Consider the following 24,909-nt stretch of genomic DNA (forward strand, 5'->3'; position numbering starts at 1 on the left):
TAAGAAGCAGCGGTAGAGGTGACTGAGACAGATGAAAGAGATTGAACAACACATCCAGGGTGTCTTGAGTCATCTTCCCCTCTCACCTCTAGCTTGGCGAACTTGTCAGACTTGTAGCAGGCGTTCTCTGCATTGATCAGCTTTGTCAGCAGGAAGTCGCGGAACTCAGGACCCTGTGGAGAGAGGAGAAGGGGAGGGGGGTGGAAGGGGAGAGGTGACTTTCATCAGCACCATACTCATCATCATTTGGTCGCCTGGAGTCGACGGGACGAAAAGGACTGATACAGCGCCTTCAGAATGTATTCACAAAATGTTCCACATTTTGTTGTGTTACAGTCTGAATTTGAAATGGATTAAATTGAGATTTTGTATCACTGGTCTTTACACAAAATACCCCATAATGTCAAAGTGGAATTACGTTTTTAGATAAAAATGATTTCTAAATGAAAAGCTCAAATGTTTTGAGTCGATAAATATTCATAGTCTTTGTTATGGCCTAAATAAGTTCAGGGGTAAAAATGTACTTAACAAGTCACATCATAAGTTCCATGGACTCCCTCTGAGTACAATAATAAATAGTGTTAAACATGATTGTTGAACGACTACCTCATCTCTGTACCCCACACATACAATGATCTGTAAGGTCCCTCAGTCGAGCAGTGAATGTCAAACACAGGTTCAACCACAAAGACCAGGGTGGTTTTCCAGTTCCTGGCAAAGAAGGGCACCTATTGGTAGATGGGTATAAATATTTTTTCTAAAACGTGCATCCTATATGCAACAAGGCACTAAAGTAATACTGCAAAGACAAGAGGAAAAGCAATTCACTTTTCGTCCTCAATACAAAACTTTTACGTTTGGGATGGAGCCAACAAATCACTGAGTACCACTCTTCATATTTTCAAGCATGGTGGTGGCTGCATCATGTTATGGGTATATATGGCTTTTTTTTAGGATGAAAAATTAATGGAATAGAGCGAAGCACAGACAAAATCCTAGAGGGAAAATCTGGTTCAGTCTGCTTTTCCAACATACACTGGGAAACAAATTCACCTTTCAGCAGGACAATAACCTAAAACACAAGGACAAATCTACACTGGAGTTGCTTACCAAGATGACATTGAATGTTCCTGAGTGGACTAGTTACAGTTTTGACTTAAATCGGCATGAAAATGTATGGCAAGACTTGAAAATCTGGCAATGATCAACAACCAATAAGAAGAATGTGCAAATATTGTAAAATCCAGATGTGTAAAGCTCTTAGAGACTTACCCAAAAAGACTCACAGCTGTAATCGCTGCCAAATGTGATTCTAACATGTATTGACTTGCAGGTGTGAATGGTTATGTAAATTCGATATTTCTGTATTCAATTTTTAATACATTTGCAAAAATGTCTAAAAACATGTTTTCACTTTGTAACGGGGTATTGTGTGTAGATAGATGGTTGTGAATTTAAAAAAAATATATATATATTTTGAATTCAGGCTGTTACACAACAATATGTGGAATAAGTCAAGGAGTATGAATACAATCTGAAAAAACTGTAAATGATGGCAGGTTTCTCATCAAATTTTCACTGTAAATAACAATGGGAAACTTTAACTCCATCTCTCTCTCTCCCTCTCTCTCTCTCTCTCTCTCTCTCTCTCTCTCTCTCTCTCTCTCTCTCTCTCTCTCTCTCTCTCTCTCTCTTTATCTCTATCCCTCTCCTTCAATCTCTCTCTCTTTATCTCTATCCCTCTCCTTCAATCTCTCTCTCTTTATCCCTCTCCTTCAATCTCTCTCTCTTTATCTCTATCCCTCTCCTTCAATCTCTTTCTCTACTCTCTGTATCTTTATCCCTCTCCTTCAATCTCTCTCTGTATCTTTATCCCTCTCCTTCAATCTCTCTCTGTATCTTTATCCCTCTCCTTCAATCTCTCTCTCTTTATCTCTATCCATCTCCTTCAATCTCTCTCTCTACTCTCTGTATCTCTATCCCTCTCCTTCAATCTCTCTCTCTACTCTCTGTATCTCTATCCCTCTCCTTCAATCTCCCTCTGTATCTTTATCCCTCTCCTTCAATCTCCCTCTGTATCTTTATCCCTCTCCTTCAATCTCTCTCTCTACTCTCTGTATCTTTATCCCTCTCCTTCAATCTCCCTCTGTATCTTTATCCCTCTCCTTCAATCTCTCTCTCTTTATCTCTATCCCTCTCCTTCAATCTCTCTCTCTACATCTCTATCCCTCTCCTTCAATCTCTCTCTCTACTCTCTGTATCTTTATCCCTCTCCTTCAATCTCTCTCTCTTTATCTCTATCCCTCTCCTTCAATCTCTCTACTCTCTGTATCTTTATCCCTCTCCTTCAATCTCTCTCTCTTTATCTCTATCCCTCTCCTTCAATCTCTCTCTCTACTCTCTGTATCTCTATCCCTCTCCTTCAATCTCCCTCTGTATCTCTATCCCTCTCCTTCAATCTCTCTCTCTTTATCTCTATCCCTCTCCTTCAATCTCTCTCTCTACTCTCTGTATCTTTATCCCTCTCCTTCAATCTCTCTCTCTTTATCTCTATCCCTCTCCTTCAATCTCTCTCTCTACTCTCTGTATCTTTATCCCTCTCCTTCAATCTCTCTCTCTTTATCTCTATCCCTCTCCTTCAATCTCTCTCTCTTTATCTCTATCCCTCTCCTTCAATCTCTCTCTACTCTCTGTATCTTTATCCCTCTCCTTCAATCTCTCTCTCTTTATCTCTATCCATCTCCTTCAATCTCTCTCTCTACTCTCTGTATCTTTATCCCTCTCCTTCAATCTCTCTCTTTTATCTCTATCCCTCTCCTTCAATCTCTCTCTTTTATCTCTATCCATCTCCTTCAATCTCTCTCTCTACTCTCTGTATCTTTATCCCTCTCCTTCAATCTCTCTCTCTTTATCTCTATCCCTCTCCTTCAATCTCCCTCTGTATCTTTATCCCTCTCCTTCAATCTCTCTCTCTTTATCTCTATCCATCTCCTTCAATCTCTCTCTCTACTCTCTGTATCTTTATCCCTCTCCTTCAATCTCTCTCTTTATCTCTATCCATCTCCTTCAATCTCTCTCTGTATCTTTATCCCTCTCCTTCAATCTCTCTCTCTTTATCTCTATCCATCTCCTTCAATCTCTCTCTCTACTCTCTGTATCTTTATCCCTCTCCTTCAATCTCTCTCTCTACTCTCTGTATCTCTATCCCTCTCCTTCAATCTCTCTCTGTATCTTTATCCCTCTCCTTCAATCTCTCTCTCTCTCTCTTTATCCCTCTCCTTCAATCTCTCTCTGTATCTTTATCCCTCTCCTTCAATCTCTCTCTGTATCTTTATCCCTCTCCTTCAATCTCTCTCTCTTTATCTCTATCCATCTCCTTCAATCTCTCTCTCTACTCTCTGTATCTTTATCCCTCTCCTTCAATCTCTCTCTCTACTCTCTGTATCTCTATCCCTCTCCTTCAATCTCTCTCTGTATCTTTATCCCTCTCCTTCAATCTCTCTCTCTTTATCTCTATCCCTCTCCTTCAATCTCTCTCTCTACTCTCTGTATCTCTATCCCTCTCCTTCAATCTCCCTCTGTATCTTTATCCCTCTCCTTCAATCTCTCTCTCTTTATCTCTATCCCTCTCCTTCAATCTCTCTCTACATCTCTATCCCTCTCCTTCAATCTCTCTCTCTTTATCTCTATCCCTCTCCTTCAATCTCTCTCTCTTTATCTCTATCCCTCTCCTTCAATCTCTCTCTCTACTCTCTGTATCTTTATCCCTCTCCTTCAATCTCTCTCTCTTTATCTCTATCCCTCTCCTTCAATCTCTCTCTCTACTCTCTGTATCTTTATCCCTCTCCTTCAATCTCCCTCTGTATCTCTATCCCTCTCCTTCAATCTCTCTCTCTTTATCTCTATCCCTCTCCTTCAATCTCTCTCTCTACTCTCTGTATCTCTATCCCTCTCCTTCAATCTCCCTCTGTATCTCTATCCCTCTCCTTCAATCTCTCTCTCTACTCTCTGTATCTCTATCCCTCTCCTTCAATCTCCCTCTGTATCTCTATCCCTCTCCTTCAATCTCTCTCTCTGTATCTTTATCCCTCTCCTTCAATCTCTCTCTGTATCTTTATCCCGCTCCTTCAATATCTCTCTGTATCTTTATCCCTCTCCTTCAATCTCTCTCTGTATCTTTATCCCTCTCCTTCAATCTCTCTCTCTACTCTCTGTATCTCTATCCCTCTCCTTCAATCTCCCTCTGTATCTCTATCCCTCTACTTCAATCTCTCTCTGTATCTTTATCCCTCTCCTTCAATCTCTCTCTGTATCTTTATCCCTCTCATTCAATCTCTCTCTCTCTCTTTATCCCTCTCCTTAAATCTCTCTCTGTATCTTTATCCCTCTCCTTCAATCTCTCTCTGTATCTTTATCCCTCTCCTTCAATCTCTCTCTCTTTATCTCTATCCCTCTCCTTCAATCTCTCTCTCTTTATCTCTATCCCTCTCCTTCAATCTCTCTCTCTACATCTTTATCCCTCTCCTTCAATCTCTCTCTCTACTCTCTGTATCTTTATCCATCTCCTTCAATCTCTCTCTACTCTCTGTATCTTTATCCCTCTCCTTCAATCTCTCTCTCTACTCTCTGTATCTCTATCCCTCTCCTTCAATCTCTCCCTGTATCTTTATCCCTCTCCTTCAATCTCTCTATCCCTCTCCTTCAATCTCTCTCTCTCTCTTTATCCCTCTCCTTCAATCTCTCTCTGTATCTTTATCCCTCTCCTTCAATCTCTCTCTGTATCTTTATCCCTCTCCTTCAATCTCTCTCTGTATCTTTATCCCTCTCCTTCAATCTCCCTCTGTATCTTTATCCCTCTCCTTCAATCTCTCTCTGTATCTTTATCCCTCTCCTTCAATCTCTCTCTCTCTCTTTATCCCTCTCCTTCAATCTCTCTCTCTCTCTCCTTCAATCCCTCTCCTTCAATCTCTCTCTTTCTTTATCCCTCTCCTTCAATCTCTCTCTCTTCTTTATCCCTCTCTTCAATCTTCTCTGTATCTTTATCCCTCTCCTTCAATCTCTCTCTGTATCTTTATCCCTCTCCTTCAATCTCCCTCTGTATCTTTATCCCTCTCCTTCAATCTCTCTCTTTTATCCCTCTCCTTCAATCTCTCTCTCTCTTTATCCCTCTCCTTCAATCTCTCTCTCTCTTTATCCCTCTCCTTCAATCTCTCTCTCTTTCCTCTCTCCTTCAATCTCTCTCTCTATCCCTCTCCTTCAATCTCTCTCTTTATCCTCTCTCCTTCAATCTCTCTCTCTCTCTCTCTCTCTCTCTCTCTCTCTCTCTCTCTCTCTATCTCTATCTCTCTATCTCTATCTCTCTTCTCTCTCTCTCTCTCTTTATCCTCTCTTATCTTTCCCTCTCCTTCAATCTCTCTGTATCTTTATCCCTCTCCTTCAATCTCTCTCTCTACTCTCTGTATCTTTATCCCTCTCCTTCAATCTCTCTCTCTCTCTCTGTATCTTTATCCCTCTCCTTCAATCTCTCTCTCTGTATCTTTATCCCTCTCCTTCAATCTCTCTCTCTATCTTTATCCCTCTCCTTCAATCTCTCTCTCTCTCTCCTTCAATCTTTATCTTTATCCCTCTCCTTCAATCTCTCTCTGTATCTTTATCCCTCTCCTTCAATCTCTCTCTGTATCTTTATCCCTCTCCTTCAATCTCCTCTGTATCTTTATCCCTCTCAATCTTCAATCTCTCTCTCTCTTATCCCTCTCCTTCAATCTCTCTCTGTATCTTTATCCCTCTCCTTCAATCTCTCTCTCTCTATCCCTCTCCTTCAATCTCTCTCTCTCTCTTTATCCCTCTCCTTCAATCTCTCTCTGTATCTTTATCCCTCTCCTTCAATCTCTCTCTCTCTCTTTATCCCTCTCCTTCAATCTCTCTCTCTTTTTATCCCTCTCCTTCAATCTCTCTCTGTATCTTTATCCCTCTCCTTCAATCTCTCTCTCTCTTTTTATCCCTCTCCTTCAATCTCTCTCTGTATCTCTATCCCTCTCCTTCAATCTCCTCTGTATCTTTATCCCTCTCCTTCAATCTCTCTCTCTCTTTTATCCCTCTCCTTCAATCTCCCTCTGTATCTTTATCCCTCTCCTTCAATCTCTCTCTCTTTATCCCTCTCCTTCAATCTCTCTCTCTCTCTTTATCCCTCTCCTTCAATCTCTCTCTCTCTTTTTATCCCTCTCCTTCAATCTCTCTCTCTCTTTATCCCTCTCCTTCAATCTCTCTCTGTATCTTTATCCCTCTCCTTCAATCTCTCTCTCTCTCTTTATCCCTCTCCTTCAATCTCTCTCTGTATCTCTATCCCTCTCCTTCAATCTCCCCCTGTATCTTTATCCCTCTCCTTCAATCTCTCTCTGTATCTTTATCCCTCTCCTTCAATCTCTCTCTGTATCTTTATCCCTCTCCTTCAATCTCTCTCTCTTTATCTCTATCCATCTCCTTCAATCTCTCTCTCTACTCTCTGTATCTTTATCCCTCTCCTTCAATCTCTCTCTCTACTCTCTGTATCTCTATCCCTCTCCTTCAATCTCTCTCTGTATCTTTATCCCTCTCCTTCAATCTCTCTCTCTATCTCTATCCCTCTCCTTCAATCTCTCTCTCTCTCTCTGTATCTCTATCCCTCTCCTTCAATCTCCTCTGTATCTTTATCCCTCTCCTTCAATCTCTCTCTCTTTATCTCTATCCCTCTCCTTCAATCTCTCTCTCTACATCTCTATCCCTCTCCTTCAATCTCTCTCTCTTTATCTCTATCCCTCTCCTTCAATCTCTCTCTCTTTATCTCTATCCATCTCCTTCAATCTCTCTCTCTACTCTCTGTATCTTTATCCCTCTCCTTCAATCTCTCTCTCTTTATCTCTATCCCTCTCCTTCAATCTCCCTCTGTATCTTTATCCCTCTCCTTCAATCTCTCTCTCTTTATCTCTATCCATCTCCTTCAATCTCTCTCTCTACTCTCTGTATCTTTATCCCTCTCCTTCAATCTCTCTCTCTTTATCTCTATCCATCTCCTTCAATCTCTCTCTGTATCTTTATCCCTCTCCTTCAATCTCTCTCTCTTTATCTCTATCCATCTCCTTCAATCTCTCTCTCTACTCTCTGTATCTTTATCCCTCTCCTTCAATCTCTCTCTCTCTCTTTATCCCTCTCCTTCAATCTCTCTCTCTTTCTTTATCCTCTCCTTCAATCTCTCTGTATCTTTATCCCTCTCCTTCAATCTCTCTCTCTCTCTTGTATCTTTATCCCTCTCCTTCAATCTCTCTCTGTATCTTTATCCCTCTCCTTCAATCTCTCTCTCCCTCTCTCTATCTTTATCCCTCTCCTTCAATCTCTCTCTCTTTTATCCCTCTCCTTCAATCTCTCTCTCTATCTTTATCCCTCTCCTTCAATCTCTCTCTCTTTATCCCTCTCCTTCATCTCTCTCTTTATCTCTCTCTCTCTCTCTCTCTTCTATCCCTCTCCTTCAATCTCTCTCTCTCTCTCTCTCTCTCTCTTCTCCTCTCTCTCTATCTTTATCTCTCTGTATCTTTATCTCCTTCAATCTCTCTCTTATCCCTCTCCTTCAATCTCTCTCTACTCTCTGTATCTTTATCCCTCTCCTTCAATCTCTCTCTCTACTCTCTGTATCTTTATCCCTCTCCTTCAATCTCTCTCTACTCTCTGTATCTCTATCCCTCTCCTTCAATCTCTCTCTGTATCTTTATCCCTCTCCTTCAATCTCTCTCTCTCTCTCTATCCCTCTCCTTCAATCTCTCTCTGTATCTTTATCCCTCTCCTTCAATCTCTCTCTTATCTTTATCCCTCTCCTTCAATCTCTCTCTGTATCTTTATCCCTCTCCTTCAATCTCTCTCTGTATCTTTATCCCTCTCCTTCAATCTCTCTCTCTCTTTATCCCTCTCCTTCAATCTCTCTCTGTATCTTTATCCCTCTCCTTCAATCTCTCTCTCTCTTCTTTATCCCTCTCCTTCAATCTCTCTCTCTTTATCTCTATCCATCTCCTTCAATCTCTCTCTCTACTCTCTGTATCTTTATCCCTCTCCTTCAATCTCTCTCTTTATCTCTATCCCTCTCCTTCAATCTCTCTGTATCTTTATCCCTCTCCTTCAATCTCTCTCTTTTATCTCTATCCATCTCCTTCAATCTCTCTCTCTACTCTCTGTATCTTTATCCCTCTCCTTCAATCTCTCTCTCTTATCTCTATCCATCTCCTTCAATCTCTCTCTGTATCTTTATCCCTCTCCTTCAATCTCTCTCTCTTTATCTCTATCCATCTCCTTCAATCTCTCTCTCTCTCTGTATCTTTATCCCTCTCCTTCAATCTCTCTCTCTCTCTTATCCCTCTCCTTCAATCTCTCTCTCTCTCTTTATCCCTCTCCTTCAATCAATCCCTCTCCTTCAATCTCTATCTCTTCTTATCCCTCTCCTTCAATCTCTCTCTGTATCTTTATCCCTCTCCTTCAATCTCTCTCTGTATATCTTTATCCCTCTCCTTCAATCTCTCTCTCTCTCTTTATCCCTCTCCTTCAATCTCTCTCTGTATCTTTATCCTCTCTCTCTTTATCAATCTCTCTGTATCTTTATCCCTCTCCTTCAATCTCTCTCTTTATCTCTCTCCTTATCTCTCTCTCTCTCTCTCTCTTCTCCTTCTCCTTCAATCTCTCTCTCTCTCTCTCTCTCTCTCTATCTCTCTCCTTCTCTCTCTCTCTCTCTCTCTCTCTCTCTATCTTTATCTCTCTCTCTCTCTATCTTTATCCTCTCTGTATCTTTATCCCTCTCCTTCAATCTCTCTCTCTTTATCCCTCTCCTTCAATCTCTCTCTCTCTCTCTGTATCTTTATCCCTCTCCTTCAATCTCTCTCTCTACTCTCTGTATCTTTATCCCTCTCTCTTCTCTCTCTCTACTCTCTGTATCTCTATCCCTCTCCTTCAATCTCTCTCTTATCTTTATCCCTCTCCTTCAATCTCTCTCTCTCTCTCTTATCCCTCTCCTTCAATCTCTCTCTGTATCTTTATCCCTCTCCTTCAATCTCTCTCTGTATCTTTATCCCTCTCCTTCAATCTCTCTCTGTATCTTTATCCCTCTCCTTCAATCTCTCTCTCTGTATCTTTATCCCTCTCCTTCAATCTCTCTCTCTATCTTTATCCCTCTCCTTCAATCTCTCTCTGTATCTTTATCCCTCTCCTTCAATCTCTCTCTTTATCTCTCTCTTCCCTCTCTCTTCATCTCTCTCTCCTTCAATCTCTTTATCCCTCTCCTTCAATCTCTCTCTCTCTTTATCCCTCTCCTTCAATCTCTCTCTCTCTCTATCCCTCTCTCTTCAATCTCTCTCTCTCTCTTTATCCCTCTCCTTCAATCTCTCTCTCTATCTTTATCCCTCTCCTTCAATCTCTCTCTCTCTCTTTATCCCTCCTTCAATCTCTCTCTGTATCTCTATCCCTCTCTTCAATCTCTCTCTGTATCTTTATCCCTCTCCTTCAATCTCTCTCTCTCTCTTTATCCCTCTCCTTCAATCTCCCTCTGTATCTTTATCCCTCTCCTCTCTCTCTCTTATCCCTCTCCTTCAATCTCTTCTCTCTATCCCTCTCTTCAATCTCTCTCTCTCTCTTTATCCCTCTCCTTCAATCTCTCTCTCTCTCTTTATCCCTCTCCTTCAATCTCTCTCTCTATCTTTATCCCTCTCCTTCAATCTCTCTCTCTCTCTTTATCCCTCTCCTTCAATCTCTCTCTGTATCTCTATCCCTCTCCTTCAATCTCTCTCTGTATCTTTATCCCTCTCCTTCAATCTCTCTCTGTATCTTTATCCCTCTCCTTCAATCTCTCTCTTTTATCTCTATCCCTCTCCTTCAATCTCTCTCTCTCTCTCTGTATCTCTATCCCTCTCCTTCAATCTCCCTCTGTATCTTTATCCCTCTCCTTCAATCTCTCTCTCTTATCTCTATCCCTCTCCTTTAATCTCTCTCTCTACTCTCTTTATCCCTCTCCTTCAATCTCTCTCTCTTTATCTCTATCCCTCTCCTTCAATCTCTCTCTCTATCTCTATCCATCTCCTTCAATCTCTCTCTCTCTCTGTATCTTTATCCTCTCCTTCAATCTCTCTTCTCTCTCTCTATCCCTCTCCTTCAATCTCCCTCTGTATCTTTATCCCTCTCCTTCAATCTCTATCTCTATCCATCTCCTTCAATCTCTCTCTCTCTCTCTCTGTATCTTTATCCCTCTCCTTCAATCTCTCTCTCTTTATCTCTATCCATCTCCTTCAATCTCTCTCTGTATCTTTATCCCTCTCCTTCAATCTCTCTCTCTTTATCTCTATCCATCTCCTTCAATCTCTCTCTACTCTCTGTATCTTTATCCCTCTCCTTCAATCTCTCTCTCTACTCTCTGTATCTCTATCCCTCTCCTTCAATCTCTCTCTGTATCTTTATCCCTCTCCTTCAATCTCTCTCTCTCTTCTTTATCCCTCTCCTTCAATCTCTCTCTGTATCTTTATCCCTCTCCTTCAATCTCTCTCTGTATCTTTATCCCTCTCCTTCAATCTCTCTCTCTTTATCTCTATCCATCTCCTTCAATCTCTCTCTCTACTCTCTGTATCTTTATCCCTCTCCTTCAATCTCTCTCTCTACTCTCTGTATCTCTATCCCTCTCCTTCAATCTCTCTCTGTATCTTTATCCCTCTCCTTCAATCTCTCTCTCTTTATCTCTATCCCTCTCCTTCAATCTCTCTCTCTATCTCTCTCTGTATCTCTATCCCTCTCCTTCAATTTCCTTTATCTCTGTATCTTTATCCCTCTCCTTCAATCTCTCTCTTTATCTCTATCCCTCTCCTTCAATCTCTCTCTCTCTCATCTCTATCCTCTCCTTCAATCTCTCTTTTTATCTCTATCCCTCTCCTTCAATCTCTCTCTTTTTATCTCTATCCCTCTCCTTCAATCTCTCTCTCTCTGTATCTTTATCCCTCTCCTTCAATCTCTCTCTCTTTATCTCTATCCCTCTCCTTCAATCTCTCTCTCTACTCTCTGTATCTTTATCCCTCTCCTTCAATCTCCCTCTGTATCTCTATCCCTCTCCTTCAATCTCTCTCTCTATCTCTTTATCTCTCCTTCATCCCTCTCCTTCAATCTCTCTCTCTACTCTCTGTATCTCTATCCCTCTCCTTCAATCTCCTCTGTATCTTTATCCCTCTCCTTCAATCTCTCTCTCTCTCTCTGTATCTCTATCCCTCTCCTTCAATCTCTCTCTGTATCTCTATCCCTCTCCTTCAATCTCTCTCTCTGTATCTTTATCCCTCTCCTTCAATCTCTCTCTCCTATCTTTATCCCGCTCCTTCAATATCTCTCTGTATCTTTATCCCTCTCCTTCAATCTCTCTCTGTATCTTTATCCCTCTCCTTCAATCTCTCTCTCTACTCTCTGTATCTCTATCCCTCTCCTTCAATCTCCTCTGTATCTCTATCCCTCTCCTTCAATCTCTCTCTTTTATCTCTATCCATCTCCTTCAATCTCTCTCTCTACTCTCTGTATCTTTATCCCTCTCCTTCAATCTCTCTCTCTACTCTCTGTATCTCTATCCCTCTCCTTCAATCTCTCTCTGTATCTTTATCCCTCTCCTTCAATCTCTCTCTTTATCTCTATCCCTCTCCTTCAATCTCTCTCTCTACTCTCTGTATCTCTATCCCTCTCCTTCAATCTCCTCTGTATCTTTATCCCTCTCCTTCAATCTCTCTCTCTTTATCTCTATCCCTCTCCTTCAATCTCTCTCTACATCTCTATCCCTCTCCTTCAATCTCTCTCTTTCTTTATCTCTATCCCTCTCCTTCAATCTCTCTCTTTTATCTCTATCCATCTCCTTCAATCTCTCTCTCTACTCTCTGTATCTTTATCCCTCTCCTTCAATCTCTCTCTCTTTATCTCTATCCCTCTCCTTCAATCTCCCTCTGTATCTTTATCCCTCTCCTTCAATCTCTCTCTCTTTATCTCTATCCATCTCCTTCAATCTCTCTCTCTACTCTCTGTATCTTTATCCCTCTCCTTCAATCTCTCTCTCTTTATCTCTATCCATCTCCTTCAATCTCTCTCTGTATCTTTATCCCTCTCCTTCAATCTCTCTCTCTTTATCTCTATCCATCTCCTTCAATCTCTCTCTCTACTCTCTGTATCTTTATCCCTCTCCTTCAATCTCTCTCTCCTACTCTCTGTATCTCTATCCCTCTCCTTCAATCTCTCTCTGTATCTTTATCCCTCTCCTTCAATCTCTCTCTCTCTCTTTTATCCCTCTCCTTCAATCTCTCTCTGTATCTTTATCCCTCTCCTTCAATCTCTCTCTGTATCTTTATCCCTCTCCTTCAATCTCTCTCTCTTTATCTCTATCCATCTCCTTCAATCTCTCTCTCTACTCTCTGTATCTTTATCCCTCTCCTTCAATCTCTCTCTCTACTCTCTGTATCTCTATCCCTCTCCTTCAATCTCTCTCTGTATCTTTATCCCTCTCCTTCAATCTCTCTCTCTTATCTCTATCCCTCTCCTTCAATCTCTCTCTCTACTCTCTGTATCTCTATCCCTCTCCTTCAATCTCCCTCTGTATCTTTATCCCTCTCCTTCAATCTCTCTCTCTTTATCTCTATCCCTCTCCTTCAATCTCTCTCTCTACTCTCTATCTCTATCCCAATCTCCTTCTTTATCTCTATCTCTCTTCAATCTCTATCCTGTATCTCTCCATCTCCTTCAATCTCTCTCTTTATCTCTCCCTCTTCAATCTCTCTCTCTACTTCTGTATCTCTATCCCTCTCCTTCAATCTCTATCTTTATCCTTCCTTCAATCTCTCTCTCTCTCTCTCTGTATCTTTATCCCTCTCCTTCAATCTCTTCTGTATCTTTATCCCTCTCCTTCAATCTCTCTCTCTCTCTATCTCTATCCCTCTCTTCTATCCCTCTCCTCCTCAATCTCTCTCTCCTCTCCTTCACTCTCTCTATCTCTATCCCTCTCCTTCAATCTCCCTCTGTATCTCTTATCCCTCTCCTTCAATCTCTCTCTCTCTTATCTCTATCCCTCTCCTTCAATCTCTCTCTCTCTTATCTCTATCCCTCTCCTTCAATCTCTCTCTGTATCTCTATCCCTCTCCTTCAATCTCTCTCTCTCTGTATCTCTATCTTTATCTCCTTCAATCTCTCTCTCTCTATCTCTATCCCTCTCCTTCAATCTCTCTCTGTTCAATCTTTATCCTCTCCTTCAATCTCTCTCTCTATCTCTATCCCTCTCCTTCAATCTCTCTCTCTACTCTCTGTATCTTTATCCCTCTCCTTCAATCTCTCTCTGTATCTTTATCCCTCTCCTTCAATCTCTCTCTGTATCTCCCTCTCCTTCAATCTCTCTCTCTCTCTCTTTATCCCTCTCCTTCAATCTCTCTCTCTATCCCTCTCCTTATCTTTATCCCTCTCCTTCAATCTCTCTCTCTCTTCTATCCCTCTCTTCAATCTCTCTCTGTATCTTTATCTCTCCTTCAATCTCTCTCTGTATCTTTATCCCTCTCCTTCAATCTCTCTCTGTATCTTTATCCCTCTCCTTCAATCTCTCTCTGTATCTTTATCCCTCTCCTTCAATCTCTCTCTCTTTATCCCTCTCCTTCATCCTCTCTCTTTATCCTCTCCTTCAATCTCTCTCTCTCTCTATCCCTCTCCTTCAATCTCTCTCTGTATCTTTATCCCTCTCCTTCAATCTCTCTCTCTTCTATCCCTCTCCTTCAATCTCTCTCTGTATCTTTATCCCTCTCCTTCAATCTCTCTCTCTTTATCCCTCTCCTTCAATCTCTCTCTGTATCTTTATCCTCTCCTTCAATCCTGTATCTTTATCCCTCTCCTTCAATCTCTCTCTCTATCTCTATCCATCTCTCTCTCTCTCTCTATCTCTTATCCTCTCCTCTCCTTCAATCTCTCTCTCTTCAATCTCTCTCTATCTTTATCCTATCTCTCCTTCAATCTCTCTCTCTTTATCCCTCTCCTTCAATCTCTCTCTCTATCTTTATCCCTCTCCTTCAATCTCTCTCTGTATCTCTCTCCTTCAATCTCTCTCTATCTTTATCTCTATCCCTCTCCTTCAATCTCTCTCTCTACTCTCTGTCTTTATCTTAATCTCTCTCCTTCAATCTCTCCATCTCTCTCTGTATCTTTATCCCTCTCCTTCAATCTCTCTCTCTATCTCTATCCCTCCTCTTCAATCTCCCTCTGTATCTTTATCCCTCTCCTTCAATCTCTCTCTCTTTATCTCTATCCATCTCCTTCTCTCTCTCTCTACTCTCTGTAATCTTTATCTCTCTCTCTCTCTTATCTCTATCCCTCTCCTTCAATCTCTCTCTCTATCTCTCTTATCTCTCTCTCTTTATCTCTATCCATCTCCTTCAATCTCTCTGTATCTTTATCCCTCTCCTTCAATCTCTCTCTTTTATCTCTATCCATCTCTTCAATCTCTCTCTCTACTCTCTGTATCTTTATCCCTCTCCTTCAATCTCTCTCTCTACTCTCTGTATCTCTATCCCTCTCCTTCAATCTCTCTCTGTATCTTTATCCCTCTCTTCAATCTCTCTCTCTCTTTATCTTTATCTCTCTTCTCTCTCTCTTTCTTTATCCCTCTCCTTCAATCTCTCTCTGTATCTTTATCCCTCTCCTTCAATCTCTCTCTGTATCTTTATCCCTCTCCTTCAATCTCTCTCTCTTTATCTCTTATCCATCTCCTTCAATCTCTCTCTCTACTCTCTGTATCTTTATCCCTCTCCTTCAATCTCTCTCTCTACTCTCTGTATCTCTATCCCTCTCCTTCAATCTCTCTCTGTATCTTTATCCCTCTCCTTCAATCTCTCTCTCTTTATCTCTATCCCTCTCCTTCAATCTCTCTCTCTACTCTCTGTATCTCTATCCCTCTCCTTCAATTTCCCTCTGTATCTTTATCCCTCTCCTTCAATCTCTCTCTTATCTCTATCCCTCTCCTTCAATCTCTCTCTCTACATCTCTATCCCTCTCCTTCAATCTCTCTCTCTTTATCTCTATCCCTCTCCTTCAATCTCTCTCTCTTTATCTCTATCCCTCTCCTTCAATCTCTCTCTCTACTCTCTGTATCTTTATCCCTCTCCTTCAATCTCTCTCTCTTTATCTCTATCCCTCTCTTCAATCTCTCTCTCTACTCTCTGTATCTTTATCCCTCTCCTTCAATCTCCTCTGTATCTCTATCCCTCTCCTTCAATCTCTCTCTCTTTATCTCTATCCCTCTCCTTCACTCTCTCTCTCTTTATCTCTCTCTCTGTATCTCTATCCCTCTCCTTCAATCTCCTCTGTATCTCTATCCCTCTCCTTCAATCTCTCTCTCTAATCTCTATCCCTCTCCTTCAATCTCCCTCTGTATCTCTATCCCTCTCCTTCAATCTCTCTCTCTGTATCTTTATCCCTCTCCTTCAATCTCTCTCTGTATCTTTATCCCTCTCCTTCAATATCTCTCTGTATCTTTATCCCTCTCCTTCAATCTCTCTCTGTATCTTTATCCCTCTCCTTCAATCTCTCTCTCTACTCTCTGTATCTCTATCCCTCTCCTTCAATCTCCCTCTGTATCTCTATCCCTCTCCTTCAATCTCTCTCTTTTATCTCTATCCATCTCCTTCAATCTCTCTCTTTATCTCTGTATCTTTATCCCTCTCTTCAATCTCTCTCTCTACTCTCTGTATCTCTATCCCTCTCCTTCAATCTCTCTCTGTATCTTTATCCCTCTCCTTCAATCTCTCTCTCTTTATCTCTATCCCTCTCCTTCAATCTCTCTCTCTACTCTCTGTATCTCTATCCCTCTCCTTCAATCTCCTCTGTATCTTTATCCCTCTCCTTCAATCTCTCTCTCTTTATCTCTATCCCTCTCCTTCAATCTCTCTCTCTCTTTACATCTCTATCCCTCTCCTTCAATCTCTCTCTCTTTATCTCTATCCCTCTCCTTCAATCTCTCTCTCTTTTATCTCTATCCATCTCCTTCAATCTCTCTCTCTCTCTTATATCTTTATCCCTCTCTTCAATCTCTCTCTCTATCTCTATCCCTCTCCTTCAATCTCCTCTGTATCTTTATCCCTCTCCTTCAATCTCTCTCTCTTTATCTCTATCCATCTCCTTCAATCTCTCTCTCTCTTTATCTCTCTGTATCTTTATCCCTCTCCTTCAATCTCTCTCTTTATCTCTATCCATCTCCTTCAATCTCTCTCTGTATCTTTATCCCTCTCCTTCAATCTCTCTCTCTTATCTCTATCCATCTCCTTCAATCTCTCTCTCTACTCTCTGTATCTTTATCCCTCTCCTTCAATCTCTCTCTCTACTCTCTGTATCTCTCTCCCTCTCCTTCAATCTCTCTCTGTATCTTTATCCCTCTCCTTCAATCTCTCTCTCTCTCTCTTTATCCCTCTCCTTCAATCTCTCTCTTCTTTATCTCTCTTCTCTCTCTTGTATCTTTATCCCTCTCCTTCAATCTCTCTCTCTTTATCTCTATCCATCTCCTTCAATCTCTCTCTCTCTACTCTCTGTATCTTTATCCCTCTCCTTCAATCTCTCTCTCTACTCTCTGTATCTCTATCCCTCTCCTTCAATCTCTCTCTGTATCTTTATCCCTCTCCTTCAATCTCTCTCTCTTTATCTCTCCCTCTCCTTCAATCTCTCTCTACTCTCTGTATCTCTATCCCTCTCCTTCAATCTCCTCTCTGTATCTTTATCCCTCTCCTTCAATCTCTCTCTCTTTATCTCTATCCCTCTCCTTCAATCTCTCTCTCTCTATCCTCTCCTCTCTATCCCTCTCCTTCAATCTCTCTCTCTTTATCTCTATCCCTCTCCTTCAATCTCTCTCTCTTTATCTCTATCCCTCTCCTTCAATCTCTCTCTCTACTCTCTGTATCTCTATCCATCTCCTTCAATCTCTCTCTGTATCTTTATCCCTCTCCTTCAATCTCTCTCTTTTATCTCTATCCATCTCCTTCAATCTCTCTCTCTACTCTCTGTATCTTTATCCCTCTCCTTCAATCTCTCTCTCTCTACTCTCTGTATCTCTATCCCTCTCCTTCAATCTCTCTCTGTATCTTTATCCCTCTCCTTCAATCTCTCTCTCTCTCTCTTATCTCTCTCCTTCAATCTCTCTCTGTATCTTTATCCCTCTCTTCAATCTCTCTCTGTATCTTTATCCCTCTCCTTCAATCTCTCTCTCTTTATCTCTATCCATCTCCTTCAATCTCTCTCTCTACTCTCTGTATCTTTATCCCTCTCCTTCAATCTCTCTCTCTACTCTCTGTATCTCTATCCCTCTCCTTCAATCTCTCTCTGTATCTTTATCCCTCTCCTTCAATCTCTCTCTCTTTATCTCTATCCCTCTCCTTCAATCTCTCTCTCTACTCTCTGTATCTCTATCCCTCTCCTTCAATTTCCCTCTGTATCTTTATCCCTCTCCTTCAATCTCTCTCTCTTTATCTCTATCCCTCTCCTTCAATCTCTCTCTCTACATCTCTATCCCTCTCCTTCAATCTCTCTCTCTTTATCTCTATCCCTCTCCTTCAATCTCTCTCTCTTTATCTCTATCCCTCTCCTTCAATCTCTCTCTCTCTCTGTATCTTTATCCCTCTCCTTCAATCTCTCTCTGTATCTTTATCTCTATCCCTCTCTCTTCAATCTCTCTCTCTACTCTCTGTATCTTTATCCCTCTCCTTCAATCTCCTCTGTATCTCTATCCCTCTCCTTCAATCTCTCTCTCTTTATCTCTATCCCTCTCTTCAATCTCTCTCTCTCTCTCTGTATCTCTATCCCTCTCCTTCAATCTCCCTCTGTATCTCTATCCCTCTCCTTCAATCTCTCTCTCTACTCTCTGTATCTCTATCCCTCTCCTTCAATCTCCCTCTGTATCTCTATCCCTCTCCTTCAATCTCTCTCTCTGTATCTTTATCCCTCTCCTTCAATCTCTCTCTGTATCTTTATCCCGCTCCTTCAATATCTCTCTGTATCTTTATCCCTCTCCTTCAATCTCTCTCTGTATCTTTATCCCTCTCCTTCAATCTCTCTCTCTACTCTCTGTATCTCTATCCCTCTCCTTCAATCTCCCTCTGTATCTCTATCCCTCTCCTTCAATCTCTCTCTCTTTATCTCTATCCATCTCCTTCAATCTCTCTCTCTACTCTCTGTATCTTTATCCCTCTCCTTCAATCTCTCTCTCTACTCTCTGTATCTCTATCCCTCTCCTTCAATCTCTCTCTGTATCTTTATCCCTCTCCTTCAATCTCTCTCTCTTTATCTCTATCCCTCTCCTTCAATCTCTCTCTCTACTCTCTGTATCTCTATCCCTCTCCTTCAATCTCCCTCTGTATCTTTATCCCTCTCCTTCAATCTCTCTCTCTTTATCTCTATCCCTCTCCTTCAATCTCTCTCTCTACATCTCTATCCCTCTCCTTCAATCTCTCTCTCTTTATCTCTATCCCTCTCCTTCAATCTCTCTCTCTTTATCTCTATCCATCTCCTTCAATCTCTCTCTCTACTCTCTGTATCTTTATCCCTCTCCTTCAATCTCTCTCTCTTTATCTCTATCCCTCTCCTTCAATCTCCCTCTGTATCTTTATCCCTCTCCTTCAATCTCTCTCTCTTTATCTCTATCCATCTCCTTCAATCTCTCTCTCTACTCTCTGTATCTTTATCCCTCTCCTTCAATCTCTCTCTCTTATCTCTATCCATCTCCTTCAATCTCTCTCTGTATCTTTATCCCTCTCCTTCAATCTCTCTCTCTTTATCTCTATCCATCTCCTTCAATCTCTCTCTCTCTGTACTCTCTGTATCTTTATCCTCTCCTTCAATCTCTCTCTCTACTCTCTGTATCTCTATCCCTCTCCTTCAATCTCTCTCTGTATCTTTATCCCTCTCCTTCAATCTCTCTCTCTATCTCTTTATCCCTCTCCTTCAATCTCTCTCTGTATCTTTATCCCTCTCTTCAATCTCTCTCTGTATCTTTATCCCTCTCCTTCAATCTCTCTCTTTTATCTCTATCCATCTCCTTCAATCTCTCTCTCTACTCTCTGTATCTTTATCCTCTCCTTCAATCTCTCTCTCTACTCTCTGTATCTTTATCCCTCTCCTTCAATCTCTCTCTGTATCTTTATCCCTCTCCTTCAATCTCTCTCTCTTTATCTCTATCCCTCTCTCTTCAATCTCTCTCTCTTCACTCTCTGTATCTCTATCCCTCTCCTTCAATCTCCCTCTGTATCTTTATCCCTCTCCTTCAATCTCTCTCTCTTTATCTCTATCCCTCTCCTTCAATCTCTCTCTCTACATCTCTATCCCTCTCCTTCAATCTCTCTCTCTTTATCTCTATCCCTCTCCTTCAATCTCTCTCTCTTTATCTCTATCCCTCTCCTTCAATCTCTCTCTCTACTCTCTGTATCTTTATCCCTCTCCTTCAATCTCTCTCTCTTTATCTCTATCCCTCTCCTTCAATCTCTCTCTACTCTCTGTATCTTTATCCCTCCTTCAATCTCCCTCTGTATCTCTATCCCTCTCCTTCAATCTCTCTCTCTTTATCTCTATCCCTCTCCTTCAATCTCTCTCTCTACTCTCTGTATCTCTATCCCTCTCCTTCAATCTCCCTCTGTATCTCTATCCCTCTCCTTCAATCTCTCTCTCTACTCTCTGTATCTCTATCCCTCTCCTTCAATCTCCCTCTGTATCTCTATCCCTCTCCTTCAATCTCTCTCTCTACTCTCTGTATCTCTATCCCTCTCCTTCAATCTCCCTCTGTATCTCTATCCCTCTCCTTCAATCTCTCTCTCTGTATCTTTATCCCTCTCCTTCAATCTCTCTCTGTATCTTTATCCCTCTCCTTCAATCTCTCTCTGTATCTTTATCCCGCTCCTTCAATATCTCTCTGTATCTTTATCCCTCTCCTTCAATCTCTCTCTGTATCTTTATCCCTCTCCTTCAATCTCTCTCTCTACTCTCTGTATCTCTATCCCTCTCCTTCAATCTCCCTCTGTATCTCTATCCCTCTACTTCAATCTCTCTCTGTATCTTTATCCCTCTCCTTCAATCTCTCTCTGTATCTTTATCCCTCTCCTTCAATCTCTCTCTCTCTCTTTATCCCTCTCCTTCAATCTCTCTCTGTATCTTTATCCCTCTCCTTCAATCTCTCTCTGTATCTCTATCCCTCTCCTTCAATCTCCCTCTGTATCTTTATCCCTCTCCTTCAATCTCTCTCTCTTTATCCCTCTCCTTCAATCTCTCTCTCTCTCTTTATCCCTCTCCTTCAATCTCTCTCTCTTTATCCCTCTCCTTCAATCTCTCTCTCTCTCTATCCCTCTCCTTCAATCTCTCTCTCTACTCTCTGTATCTTTATCCCTCTCCTTCAATCTCTCTCTCTACTCTCTGTATCTTTATCCTCTCTCCTTCAATCTCTCTCTCTCTCTCTGTATCTCTATCCCTCTCCTTCAATCTCTCTCTGTATCTTTATCCCTCTCCTTCAATCTCTCTCTCTCTCTCTCTGTATCTTTATCCCTCTCCTTCAATCTCTCTCTCTTCTCTGTATCTCTATCCCTCTCCTTCAATCTCTCTCTGTATCTTTATCCCTCTCCTTCAATCTCTCTATCTCAATCTCTATCCCTCTCCTTCAATCTCTCTCTCCTATCTTTATCCCTCTCCTTCAATCTCTCTCTCTCTGTATCTTTATCCCTCTCCTTCAATCTCTCTCTGTATCTTTATCCTCTCCTTCAATCTCTCTCTGTATCTTTATCCCTCTCCTTCAATCTCTCTCTCTGTATCTTTATCCCTCTCCTTCAATCTCTCTCTCTACTCTCTGTATCTCTATCCCTCTCCTTCAATCTCTCTCTGTATCTTTATCCCTCTCCTTCAATCTCTCTCTCTCTCTTTATCCCTCTCCTTCAATCTCTCTCTGTATCTTTATCCTCTCCTTCAATCTCTCTCTTTATCTTTATCCCTCTCCTTCAATCTCTCTCTCTTTATCTCTATCCATCTCCTTCAATCTCTCTCTCTACTCTCTGTATCTTTATCCCTCTCCTTCAATCTCTCTCTCTACTCTCTGTATCTCTATCCCTCTCCTTCAATCTCTCTCTGTATCTTTATCCCTCTCCTTCAATCTCTCTCTCTTATCTCTATCCCTCTCCTTCAATCTCTCTCTCTCTCTGTATCTCTATCCCTCTCCTTCAATCTCCTCTCTGTATCTTTATCCCTCTCCTTCAATCTCTCTCTTATCTTTATCCCTCTCCTTCAATCTCTCTCTGTATCTTTATCCCTCTCCTTCAATCTCTCTCTGTATCTTTATCCCTCTCCTTCAATCTCTCTCTGTATCTTTATCCCTCTCCTTCAATCTCTCTCTGTATCTTTATCCCTCTCCTTCAATCTCTCTCTGTATCTCTATCCCTCTCCTTCAATCTCTCTCTCCTTCATCTTTATCCCTCTCCTTCAATCTCTCTCTGTATCTTTATCCCTCTCCTTCAATCTCTCTCTATCTCTATCCCTCTCCTTCAATCTCTCTCTGTATCTTTATCCCTCTCCTTCAATCTCTCTCTGTATCTCTATCCCTCTCCTTCAATCTCTCTCTCTGTATCTTTATCCCTCTCCTTCAATCTCTCTCTGTATCTCTATCCCTCTCCTTCAATCTCTCTCTCTGTATCTTTATCCCTCTCCTTCAATCTCTCTCTGTATCTTTATCCCTCTCCTTCAATCTCTCTCTGTATCTTTATCCCTCTCCTTCAATCTCTCTCTGTATCTTTATCCCTCTCCTTCAATCTCTCTCTACTCTCTGTATCTCTATCCCTCTCCTTCAATCTCTCTCTGTATCTTTATCCCTCTCCTTCAATCTCTCTCTCTCTCTGTATCTTTATCCATCTCCTTCAATCTCTCTCTCTACTCTCTGTATCTTTATCCCTCTCCTTCAATCTCTCTCTCTCTCTGTATCTTTATCCCTCTCCTTCAATCTCTCTCTGTATCTTTATCCCTCTCCTTCAATCTCTCTCTCTTTATCTCTATCCCTCTCCTTCAATCTCTCTCTGTCTCTGTATCTCTATCCTCTCCTTCAATCTCCTCTGTATCTTTATCCCTCTCCTTCAATCTCTCTCTCTCTATCTTTATCCCTCTCCTTCAATCTCTCTCTGTATCTCTATCCCTCTCCTTCAATCTCTCTCTGTTTATCTTTATCCTCTCCTTCAATCTCCTCTCTATCTTTATCCCTCTCCTTCAATCTCTCTCTCCTTCAATCTCTCTCTATCTTTATCCCTCTCCTTCAATCTCTCTCTCTTATCTTTATCCCTCTCCTCTCAATCTCTCTCTGTATCTTTATCCCTCTCCTTCAATCTCTCTCTCTCTCTTTATCCCTCTCCTTCATCTCTTCTCTCTCTCTTTATCCTCTCCTCTCTCTCTCTGTATCTTTATCCCTCTCCTTCAATCTCTCTCTCTCTCTTTATCCCTCTCCTTCAATCTCTCTCTGTATCTTTATCCCTCTCCTTCAATCTCTCTCTGTATCTTTATCCCTCTCCTTCAATCTCTCTCTCTCTCTCTTATCTCTATCCCTCTCCTTCAATCTCTCTCTGTATCTCTATCTCTTATCTCTCCTTCAATCTCTCTCTGTATCTTTATCCCTCTCCTTCAATCTCTCTCTCTCTCTTTATCCCTCTCCTTCAATCTCCCTCTGTATCTTTATCCCTCTCCTTCAATCTCTCTCTCTTTATCTTTATCCCTCTCCTTCAATCTCTCTCTCTCTCTTTATCCCTCTCCTTCAATCTCTCTCTCTTTCTGTATCTTTATCCCTCTCCTTCAATCTCTCTCTCTCTTTATCTCTCTCCTTCAATCTCTCTCTCTCTCTCTCTCTCTCTCTCTCTCTCTCTCTCTCTCTCTCTCTCTCTCTCTCTGTCTCTCTCTCTCTCTCTCTCTCTCTCTCTCTCTCTCTCTATCTCTCTCTCTCTCTCTCTCTCTCTCTGTATCTTTATCCCTCTCTTCATCTTTATCCCTCTCCTTCAATCTCTCTCTCTCTCTTTATCCCTCTCCTTCAATCTCTCTCTCTTTATCTCTCTGTATCTTTATCCCTCAATCTCCTTCAATCTCTCTCTCTACTCTCTGTATCTTTATCCTCTCCTTCAATCTCTCTCTCTACTCTCTGTATCTCTATCCCTCTCCTTCAATCTCTCTCTGTAACTTTATCCCTCTCCTTCAATCTCTCTCTCTCTCTCTTTATCCCTCTCCTTCAATCTCTCTCTGTATCTTTATCCCTCTCCTTCAATCTCTCTCTGTATCTTTATCCCTCTCCTTCAATCTCTCTCTGTATCTTTATCCCTCTCCTTCAATCTCCCTCTCCTTCAATCTCTGTATCTTTATCCCTCTCCTTCAATCTCTCTCTCTCTCTTTATCCCTCTCCTTCAATCTCTCTCTGTATCTTTATCCCTCTCCTTCAATCTCTCTCTCTCTTTATCCCTCTCCTTCAATCTCTCTCTGTATCTCTATCCCTCTCCTTCAATCTCCCCCTGTATCTTTATCCCTCTCCTTCAATCTCTCTCTTTATCTCCCTCTCCTTCAATCTCTCTCTCTCTCTTTATCCCTCTCCTTCAATCTCTCTCTCTTTATCCTCTCCTTCAATCTCTCTCTCTCTCTTTATCTCTCTCCTTCAATCTATCTCTCTCTCTCTCTCTCCCTCTCCTCTCTCTCTCTCTCTGTCTCTCTCTCTCTCTCTCTCTCTCTCTCTCTCTCTCTCTCTCTCTCTCTCTCTCTCTCTCTCTCTCTCTCTCTCTGTATCTTTATCCTACTCTCTGTATCTTTATCCCTCTCCTTCAATCTCTCTCTCTCTTTATCCCTCTCCTTCAATCTCTCTCTCTCTCTCTTTATCCCTCTCCTTCAATCTCTATCTCTCTTCAATCTCTCTCTCTTTCTTTATCCCTCTCCTTCAATCTCTCTCTCTCTCTCCCTCTCCTTCTCTCTCTCTTTATCCCTCTCTTCAATCTCTCTCTGTATCTTTATCCCTCTCCTTCAATCTCTCTCTCTCTCTTTCTTTATCCCTCTCCTTCAATCTCTCTCTCTTTATCCCTCTCCTTCAATCTATCTCTCTCTCTCTTTATCCCTCTCCTTCAATCTCTCTCTCTCTCTCTCTCTTTATCCCTCTCCTTCAATCTCTCTCTCTCTCTCTGTATCTTTATCCCTCTCCTTCAATCTCTCTCTCTCTCTCTCTCTCTCTCTCTCTCTCTCTCTCTCTCTCTGTATCTTTATCCCTCTCTGTATCTTTATCCCTCTCCTTCAATCTCTCTCTCTCTCTTTATCCCTCTCCTTCAATCTCTCTCTCTACTCTCTGTATCTCTATCCCTCTCCTTCAATCTCTCTCTGTATCTTTATCCCTCTCCTTCAATCTCTCTCTCTCTTTATCTCTCTCCTTCAATCTATCTCTCTCTCTCTCTCTCTCTCTCTCTCTCTTTATCTCTCTTCAATCTCTCTCTCTCTCTCTCTCTGTCTATCTTTATCCCTCTCTGTATCTTTATCCCTCTCCTTCAATCTCTCTCTCTCTCTTTATCCCTCTCCTTCAATCTCTCTCTCTCTACTCTCTGTATCTTTATCCCTCTCCTTCAATCTCTCTCTCTACTCTCTGTATCTTTATCCCTCTCCTTCAATCTCTCTCTCTACTCTCTGTATCTCTATCCCTCTCCTTCAATCTCTCTCTCTTTATCCCTCTCCTTCAATCTCTCTCTGTATCTTTATCCCTCTCCTTCAATCTCTCTCTGTATCTTTATCCCTCTCCTTCAATCTCTCTCTGTATCTTTATCCCTCTCCTTCAATCTCTCTCTGTATCTTTATCCCTCTCTTCAATCTCCTCTGTATCTTTATCCCTCTCCTTCAATCTCTCTCTGT

At 41.6% G+C, this 24,909-nt stretch overlaps 1 protein-coding gene across 11 annotated transcripts in view; it reads right to left on the bottom strand.

Moving 5' to 3' along the window:
- LOC123992968 (rap1 GTPase-activating protein 2-like) overlaps positions 1-24,909 on the bottom strand; it is a 158,539-nt gene that overhangs the window by 13,672 nt on the left and 119,958 nt on the right. For all 11 annotated transcript variants that reach the window (XM_046294655.1, XM_046294654.1, XM_046294656.1 and 8 more), the window contains one exon: positions 87-173. In XM_046294655.1, the coding sequence (XP_046150611.1) occupies positions 87-173 (87 nt within the window). The remainder of the gene's footprint in view (positions 1-86; positions 174-24,909) is intronic.

This window comes from Oncorhynchus gorbuscha, linkage group LG13, assembly GCF_021184085.1.
Source record: "Oncorhynchus gorbuscha isolate QuinsamMale2020 ecotype Even-year linkage group LG13, OgorEven_v1.0, whole genome shotgun sequence".
NCBI classification, from domain to species: Eukaryota; Metazoa; Chordata; class Actinopteri; order Salmoniformes; family Salmonidae; genus Oncorhynchus; species Oncorhynchus gorbuscha.